The following is a 9,845-nucleotide window of genomic DNA, read 5'->3' as shown; positions in this document are numbered from 1 at the left end:
GCCACCAAAGGAGGAAGTGTAGATAGAAAAGATCAAAGACAAGCTGAGCCTAATGATACTCTATGATTATGAGATAAATTTGAATTAAGGATCCAAGATTGTGCTTGTAATATTATGGGACAAGGCCTTAGAGTGGTGAGCTAACACTTGGCAAGACAAACTGGGGGTACAGAGGACTGAGTAGAACTGAACACAGAACAGAATGGTAGTGTGGAGCTGTACCAGATGGGGATGCTTGCGGCTGAAGCGTCTAAGCTTAGATTTTGAGAGCAATTTGGTCCTCGTTACCTAAAGTCCTAGCCTCACGAATGACCAGGGTAGGGGTAGGATAAGAAATAAGAAATATTTTTAAAAATTATACTAATACTCTCGGATGGGGTTATAATATAGCAGAAAATTTTTAAGTAATTAAGTCTATTGAGAGAATGCTATTTTGTGTCAAACTAAGTATTGGGAGTCCATACATTATTAAAAATATTTTTTTAAAATTGTGGTATTGATGTATGTATGGATTGTGATAGTAGTTGTATGAGCCCCTAATAAAATGACTTAAAAAAAAAAAGAACTAAGAAATAAACACAAGGGACCTTCCCAAAAGTTTGTGGGGGGGAAAAAATCCATTACCTTTTTTCCATTCCATTTTTCCACGTACTTTCAGAAAACCTCTCCTTTTTGAAGCAATAACATTTCCCTTTTTATTTACAGTGAACCAAGTAATGCTGAAAAGGAATCTTTGGACTTAGAAACTGAAGGAGATGAGATTAAACAAAACATTGCTAAAAACACTTCAATGCTATCATCAAGAGAAAAAGAGTCCTTTTATTTTTCAGAATTCTCCTACTATTCCTCTGACTCCAAAGATTTTGAAAATATTGGTGAGAGGAAGAATTTCATCTATTTAAATTGAGGCTTTTTTTCCCCTCTGTAAAACATTCTAATCTTAACAGAAGCTATCTCATTAGAACCGTTTTTTGTTGTTGTTCTTTTCTGCCCATCTGATTCCATGGTCTGAATTTCTGTCTGAGTTTTTTCAGTTCCTGTGTGCTTCTGCTTCACTTTAGGGAAGTGAGGCCGAGCTTTCTTTGGTCTTTGTAAAAAAAAGCCTCTTGGTAATAAACCCTTTTCCTTCCTTGCTGCCCGCTATCTTTTGTAACTCTGCCCCGACCCCTATCTCCAGTAAATCTTTTCAGCGTTTAACCAACTTCTACAAATCACGATATGCATTTAAGAGACGTTCTTTCCTACAGATATGTTGGACTGGGAGACTCATGTGCACCAGAACCTGCCCGGGCTGATGGAAATGGATCGAGAAGAGCGTGTTGTTTGGCCCAGAGATTCGCTCTTCCGCTACTTTGAGTTGCTGGAAAAGCTTCAGTATAACCTAGAGGAGCGTAAGCGATTGCAGGAGTTTGCAGGTACGGACTTAGGGCAGCGCTGGGGGCCAGGAGTGAGTACAGCTATAACTGGGGAGAAGGAAGGATGGTGTGCACTATTTTGGCATCTCAGCGTCTCCATTTCCACTTCAGACCTGAAAAAGGCGAACCCTTGGTTTGGTGTGCCACATTCTAGGCCCAGGAATTTCCCCTAAGCTAGAGAGAACTGGACAGTTCTGCTTCTCCAGCAGGGGACGCCCAAGTCCTATGAGATCTTGTTTCCCAAGCGGAGTGTGTCCAATTCTATTTGATGGGAATTTGGACAAGATGGGCCCCTGCTGCATATGGGGAGCCCACCCCCTCTGTATATATTTCCTATCTTTGAAGACCACCTTTCAGACCTGAACAGCAGGGACTTCCAAGTTAGGAATCTGTGGGAATTAGACAGTAGGCAGAAAGTCCACAAGTGCTTACTGTCTCCAGCCCCCAAAAGAACTTTATGAACTGTAGTCTTCTCGTCCTTTTAGGCATTTATTTTTTTGTTTTTGTTTTGTTTTCCTTTTAGCCCTTTCTAGTGTCTGCCTAGAACTAGCCCAGTAGTGTTGTCAGGTATTAACTGCAAGATTGGTGATTCAAAACTAGTAGCTGCTCCAAAAGAGAAAAAAATGAGGCGACCTGCTCCTATAAAGATGGACAGACTCAGAAACCTTACACAGGGTTGCTGGAGTTGGAGTTGACTCGATGGCCGTGGGAGTGAGTGAGTGAATGCTTGTCTAGAAACGCTGGTGGCAGTGTGGATTAGGCATGGGGCGGCTAACTGCAAGGTTGGCGGTTCAAATCCCCCAGCTGCTCCTCAGCAGGAAGATGGAGCTCTCTGCCTCCATCAAGAGTTGCAGTCACTGAGGTAGGGTCACTGAGTGGGAGATGACTCACTGGCAGGACTCTGTATGTTTTGGGGTAACAGCCTAGGTAGAAGTGGTTTGATTAAATAGTAGGGTTTGGTTTAAGCTGAAATCTTGCCGCCCAAAATTAAATCTTCTAAAATTTTCACTTGAAATTTCACTACTTAGAGACTAATTTGTATTACTCAATGTTTCCTTTAAAAATAAAAATCTAGAAGTGTTAAGACCATTTTTTTTTACAGTTTAAGATGAATTAGTGTTTCTGAGTTTTCTTCCTCATAACTAGTTGAAACCCACCCAATGTGAAAATAAGAATGAAGTTAGAAGTGAGAGGGGGAGATAGTATATGAGTGTGTGTGTAGTAGGCATAGGGGGGCACTAAGAGGGACTAATAATATTGGAATCTGGAGCTGGGGGCAGACTCTGTTGTTGGGCGCCATCTGCTCAGCACAGAATGGCCCCTAGAGGGCCCTAGATTGTAAATCTTTTCAGAGCAGACCTCTGAGCAGCTCATAGGTTTGAACCACTGACCTTTTCATTAGCTGGTGAATACTTAACCATTATACCATGAGGATTCCTTAAAGGATAGACTTTGCCTATTTGAAATGTTGCCTATGGTTAATCCAGCCCTGCCTTCCCAATTGTTCTCTGAGGATTTTAGAGTGCTGGCTGGTAGAAAGGAGTAGGTAGCAGGCTAGCTTCTTTAATCCTGATTAACTTGATTCTGTATAGCAAAGCATATACAGAATCATATGGCTTCAATTAAAGTAAAGATTTGTGTGTGGGAACTTATCACCACTCCCTTGGCGGCGGGGGTGGAGTGGGGTGGAAAGTCGTCACCCAACATTTCTATGTTGTAAACATTCTTAGCTCTCGAGCCTCACAGCCTGTTTCTTTGCAGTCCGGGCACTGATGAACTTTGAAGACAAATAAAGCAGACAATGACTTCAATATCTTTGGGCCCAGCAACAAACTAATAAAGGACTACTTGGAAAGGAAGAGTTCAAAATATAAATAAAAACTGCTTACGGTTGCTCGTTGGTCTGTCTCTGAGACTTACTAGATCCTGCTAAGGCATAGGGTCAGGTGAAAGAATTAGTTCAGTTGCCAGTGGAGCCTGTGGCCCTTAGCCTTTTGTTCTCTCCACAGCTCCTGAGTCTGCCTTTTTTCTTATCCTTAGTCTCCCCCTTCCAGCAACCTCTGCCTCTAGATGGCCCACTGCGATCAGTCAATTCCGACTCAGAGCAACCCTGTGTAGGGCTTTTGAGACTACAAAACTTTTATAGTCTCAACCTCATCTTTTTCCCTTGGAATGACTGGTGGGTTTGAACTGCCAACCCAACACCTAACCCCCCCCCACCACCAAAGTTCACATCAGTAAGTATTTCAATAGAAGTTTAGTGTTAGAAAGGACCTATGCCTTAGTCTATTTCCCATCAAAGCAGCAACTCCTCTTAGAACATCACTGAAAGTGATTGTCCAGTTGATGGTTGATATTTGAGTTCCTGGGAATTCATTATCTAGAAGGGATCCTATCACACTGTTGAGGACTCAAGTCTTTTTTTTGGAAAGAGCCTGGGATATTTGGATAATATGCCAGGGAGCTTCAAAACGTTTGTGGAAATAGTTCATTGTTATTATTACTATTGGGGGCACTAACAGCTCTTATAACAATCCATTCATCCATTGTGTTCAGCACATTTGTACATATGTTGCCATTTTTTAACTTGAGTCCTTTGTATCAGCTCCTCTTTTTTTCCTCCCTCTCTAATCCTCCCACCTCACAAACCCTTGATAAATTATAAATTACTGTTATCTTCATATCTTACACCGTCTGTTATTTCCCTTTACCCATGTTTCTGTTGTTTGTCACCCTGGGTTGGGGAGTTATACATTGATCATTGCGATCGGTTCCCCCTGTCTCCCACTTCTCCCTCCACCTTCCCCTACCCTCATGGTGTCGCTACTCCCATTACTGTTCCTGGCCACGGGGTATCTGTCCTGGATTCCGTGTGTCAAGAGCTCTTATCTGTACCAGTGTACATGCTCTGATCTAGCTGGATTTGTAGGGTAGAACTGGGGTCATAATAGTGGGAGTGGGGGAAGCATTAAAGAACTAGAGAAACCACTTAAATTATAAAATTACTACCTCTCGTAACCTGATAGCTCAAAGGAAATGTGGCTTCATAATCCATTTGATAAAATTTTACCATCATTAAAACTGGTTTTGTTTCTCTGCAGCCCTTTGTCTTTCTTCTTTCCCATGTGTCGACTTTACCCTTAGGCTGTTTTTGTTCAGGTCGCCAGATAGTTTCCTGTAACTGCCAGGCCTAGAGATTTCTTTAGTCACATGCAAGTGAAGGGAAACCCCAACTCCTTTCTCAGTCATTGAACAAAACTCCAGGGTTTTGAGTCAGAATAGTGGTTTTTCTTAAAAATGTGGATACTGGCTGGGAAGGAACATGACGGAGCTTTTTAGGGTACTGTGAATGGTCCATCTGTTGGTCTGCATGGTGGTTACACAGATATGTGCAGATGTAAAGATTCAACAAGCTATACACTCAAGATTTGAGCGTTAACTATGTGTAAATGAAACCTCAAGCACTCACACAGACAAAGTCCTTAGCACCATTGTGATTGGATCAAGATCGATCATATACCCACTCCTGAACTCATCAAAGATATAAGGTGAATGGGGGTCACTAATTTTCTCCTAGAACTGAAAAAAATTGATCATGTCCAGCCTTAAGAAGTGCTACACAATTAGGAAGGGAGAGAATGGATGATAAGGAAGCAACTATAAAATCCTACATCTGGGTAATGAATGTACAAATGTGCTTTACGCAATTGATGTATGTATGGATTGTGGTAAGAGTTGTATGAGCCTCTAGTAAAATGATTTTAAAAAATCCTCCATATACCACTTATGTGTCAGCTTGTCACATAGTGATGGCTTGTGTGAAGCTAGAAGCTATGTCACTGAGATTTCGAATGACATATTTCATTGGGCAAGTCTGTTGTTGTACAAGACCTCATTAAAGTGTAAAAGAACAAAGAAGTCACTCAGAGGACTACGGTGCACCTGACCCAAGCCATGGTATTTTCATTTTGCCTCCTATGCATGGGAAAGCTGGGAGATAAATAAGGAAGTCCGCGGAAGAATTGATGCATTGAATTATGGTATTGACGAAGAATGCTGAAAGTAGTGCAAATTATCAGAAGCAGAAACCAATCTGTCTCGGAAGAAGTCCATCCAGAATGCTCCTTAGAAGCAAGGATAGCACAGACTTCATCCCGCGTACTTTGGAGGTGTTGTTAGGAGAGATCAGTCCCAAAACAAGACCATGGTGGTTGGTAAAGTTGAGGGTCAGTGAAAGAGAGGGAGATTCTTAATAACATGAATTGACTTGGCGGCCATGATGGCGGACTCAAACAGAACAATAATTATCAGGATGGAGCAGGGCCAGGCACGGTTTTGTTGTTTGTATGGGGCCACGATGGGTTGGAACCAATTCAACTGGCACCTGACGACACTGACAGCAACATGATATTCCCTGTAGCAGTCATTACCAAAGATGATCTCTAGAAAAAGTCAAAATAGGAAAAATAAAAATGAATGTCCAATTTATCTCCACAGGAATAGAAAGTAGATTAGTGGGGAGGAAGGGATTAGGTATGACTCCTAATGAGTATGGAATTCCTTTTTGGGGTGATGGAAATGCTATGGAATTAAGGAGTGGTAATGGTTGCCCAATATAATTATGGTAGTTACCTAATCTAGTGTCAATTTAAGGATTAAGAGTGTAGGGATGGAGTCTAGGCTGTCAATCTGTGGCTAGCCAATGAGACTTCTGTGTGGGCATGGCCTTCGGAGAATTCTGGGAAATTTGCTATTTCCTCCTTGGAGGTGGGAGACTCTGCTCACACGCTGGGAGACATAGCAGCTGACAAGACACATGGACTCACCCTGATAGAGAGACCCCTGCCAGCGCTGAGATGCTTACAACACCACTGAATCCAAAGACTTTGTACCCACTGGCCTGTGATTGTCCTGCAGTCAGCATCATTGCATGTGTTTCATGAGTCTGAAGAGAACTTTATGGATTGCTATCGGACATATGGGCTAATGTTGAATTTATGGACTTGATCTGGATTGAGCTGGGACGTTTTCTCAATGTTCAATTGCTCTTGTATATAAACCTCTCCCTTATACACATATGTGTGTCCACAGATTTGCTTCTCTAGTCTATCCAGATTAACACAATAATGGATATACTAAGAACCACAAAATCTTACACTTTTATATGATGAAATTTATGTTACATGAATTAATAATTTAAAACTTAAGTAAAGGTTATCTAGTCTAAAAACCAAGAATCAACATTATACTTCAAGGGAAACTATTTTAGCCATTCCCAAAAAAAGTGGCAACAAGTGTTTTTAATTTTTATAAATCATTTTACTGGGGCTCTTACAGCTTTTATAACAATCCATATATCCATTGTGTCAAGCACATTTGCACAATGTTGCCATCATCCTTTCAAAACATCTTCTTTCTACTTGAGCCATTGATATGAGTTCCTCACTACCCCCCCCACCTTCATGAACCCTTGATAAATTATAAATTATTATTTTCATATCTTACACCATTTGCTGTCTCCCTTCACCCATGTTTCTGTTGTTCAACACCCTGGGGGAGGGGAGTTTACACATTGATCATTGAGATCGGTTTCCTCTTTCTCCCCCCACCTTCCCCCTGCCCTCATCCCTACTCCTATTATTGTTCCTGAGGGGTTTATCTGTCCTGGATTCCATGTGTCCAGAGCTCTTATCTACCAGTGTACATGCTCTGGTCTAGCTGCATTTGTAAGGTAGAACTGGGGTCACGATGGGGGAGGGGAGTAGGAAGCATGAAAGAACTAGAGCAAAGTTGTAGGTTTCATCCGTGCTATACTGCACACTGACTGACTCATCTCCTCCTTGTGACCCTTCTGTAATGGAATGTTCAATTGTCTACAGATGGACTTTGGGTCTCCACTCCACTCCCTCATTCATATCAATATGATTTGTTTGTTTTGGGTCTTCTGATGCCTGATAATTGATCCTGTCAACACCTTGTGATCACACAGGCTGGTGTGCTTCTTCCATGTGGGCTTTGTGGCTTCCCAGCTACATGACCACTTGTTTAACATCAAGCCTTTAAGATCCCAGATGCTAAATCTTGTGATAGCTGGGTACCATCAGCTTTCTTTACCACATTTTCACTCATTTTGTCTTCAGCGATCATGTTGGAAAGGTGAGCATCACAGAATGCCACTTTATTAGAACAAAGTGCTCTTGCATTGACGGAGTACTTGAGTAGAGGCACAATGTCTGTCTGCTACCTTAATACTTAACCTATAAATATATGTACATAGAACTATATCCCTATCATGATATATAAATATATTTATATATGTACATGCCTGTATTTATACCTCTAAAATGTCCTTTGCCTCCCAGTTCTTTCCTCTATTTCCTTTTACTTTCCTCTTGTCCCACTATCATGTTCAACCTTAATTTGGCTTTCAGTAATTCCTCTTAGCTACATTGCACTTGATGAAATCCCACCAGGCATTCTTCACCCTCCTAGCCATTGATTTTAGATCTCTTGTTGTTCCCTTGTCCCTGGATTTGTTGACTCCCACCTCCCTTTCCCCCACATCCCCCTCTCTCATGTCCCCTTGGAATAGTTGGTCCCATTGTTTTTTCCTCGGAATTATTTATCCTACCTGTCTTATATAGATAGACAAGGGGGAGGGAGTCTATAAATAGTTCCATATCTGTCTGCTGACCCTTATGTATGTTTTCCAATCGAGTCTGATGAGGTGCCAAGCCCTGCCCCCGAAGTCTATTTTTGGGATTCTTCGGGACTTTATTGCTTTGCTTCCCTTGCTGCTCTGTTGTGCTCCCTTCGTGATTCACCTGGTGTGTGGGGTTCAGACCGGGCACAATTCCTGCACTGTGTCTCCAGTGTTGTCCCCTGTAGCACTATGGGTCAGTAAGGGGATGCTATGTCTCATGGGGAGGTCGGCCCTATGGTCCTCTCTGTACATTGGCTTTGCCAAGAAGGAATATTGCCCTTGGGGCTTGGTGGGCCAGGGTGCAGTCCTCTCTCTCTCTCTCTCTCCTTCCCTCTTAGTTTGCTCCCATGAGTTCAGGGCAGACCCACCCCCTCTCCCTGAGCTGGATCTTTAGTGCTGTCCTCAGAAATGCATTCTTCTGGGGAGGGGCTTTTAAAATTTCCAATACATGATATGTCTTTAACACATTTAGTGTTTTAGAAATTCTCCTTGTCAAAAGAAATCTGGAATACTTATTTGAGAATAAGTGAAAGCCCTATGTTCAGACATGAAAATAGATCTAGAAACTCTAATGGAATCAACTAGAATCAGAAATAACAAAAGATTTTCATTAAACCAGTCTAGGTTATACTCTAGTTTCTAAAGTTGAGAGAGAATTTCCAGAAAAGAATGATCCAGTCACATTCGTATGGAAGCATCTGTGGAACCTGGTAACCTGAATATAAATAAGCTTAGTGGAGCAGAGTAAGGAGGTGTTGTTTATAAACCCTACCTATGCTGTCCCCAATGGAGCTGTTCTTTGTGGAGCTGGCACCTCTCCTGTGAGGAAAGTAATTGTAAATGCCCTTTGAGTAGCATCTTTTAGTAGATTTGCTCAAAATGGGGGCTGAGGCATTGGCTTCACCTGGGAATGTTCCAAGCACGATGCTTCTCAGTCTCCAGTTTCTTCTGGGAAGAAAAAAAAAATGATCTAGCTTAAGTAAATTCAACACAGTGTTTGTTGAGTTTTTACTATGTGCCAATACTAATCTAGGCACTTGGGACACACCAGTGAACAAACAAGGTAGAGCTCTATGCTCATCCTGACCAATTTCTCTTCACATCACTAAGTCACACCTGGTAACTTCCATGAAGACAGTGGTGTGATTTACTCCCACTAGTTTACAAATCATTCTTCCAGTAGCCGAGAGCCATGTGGTAATAGCTGTTAAAGAAATAGAGATTTTTTTTCTGATCAAAAACAAGTATTCTAAGGTCTTTGGATCAAGTCCCCACTGGCAAAAGCATCTATTGCCTCTTCTAACTTTACCCTTGTCCTGATTCTCAATGCAACCCTCCTATGTCTTTCACCAGAATCCTTAAATCAACAAGATATTCAAGTTTTATGCCAGGTAACCCTTGACAATTCCTAAGGATTGTTTTGGAAGTGAAAATAGGATTTAGATGTTTTGTGATATAACTAAACTTAAAAAAAAATTTTTTTTTTTCTAAACTTTAAAATTTTTACATGGAGTTTGTATGGCCGGGCACTATCATAGTAAATTAAAATATTTACTATTTTAATGTTCTCCTTGCTTTTTTATGACAGATTGTAGTCTGATAGGCATGGTTCTCCCTTTGTGAATTAATTTTATTGAAAATTTTGTCTTATTCATCCCTCACTGACCCATAGCCCTATAGGGGACAACACCAGAGACACAGTGTGGGAATTGCACCCAATCTGATTC

The 9,845-nt window shown here is 41.4% G+C and overlaps 1 protein-coding gene across 1 annotated transcript in view; it reads left to right on the top strand.

The window, feature by feature from the left end:
- CATSPER2 (cation channel sperm associated 2) overlaps positions 1-3,308 on the top strand; it is a 25,089-nt gene extending 21,781 nt beyond the window's left edge. Inside the window, exons 11-13 of the mRNA XM_045286520.1 lie at positions 706-875; positions 1,248-1,415; positions 3,177-3,308. Coding sequence (XP_045142455.1) covers positions 706-875; positions 1,248-1,415; positions 3,177-3,208 — 370 coding nt within the window. The 3' untranslated portion in view covers positions 3,209-3,308. The remainder of the gene's footprint in view (positions 1-705; positions 876-1,247; positions 1,416-3,176) is intronic.
- Positions 3,309-9,845: the final 6,537 nt, after the last annotated feature.

This window comes from Echinops telfairi, unplaced genomic scaffold (genome assembly GCF_000313985.2).
Source record: "Echinops telfairi isolate 266 unplaced genomic scaffold, ASM31398v2 ScPeMD7_8;HRSCAF=38, whole genome shotgun sequence".
Taxonomy (NCBI): Eukaryota; Metazoa; Chordata; class Mammalia; order Afrosoricida; family Tenrecidae; genus Echinops; species Echinops telfairi.
The sequence above is the reverse complement of the archived record's forward strand: the minus strand, read 5'-3'. Positions and strand labels throughout refer to the sequence as shown.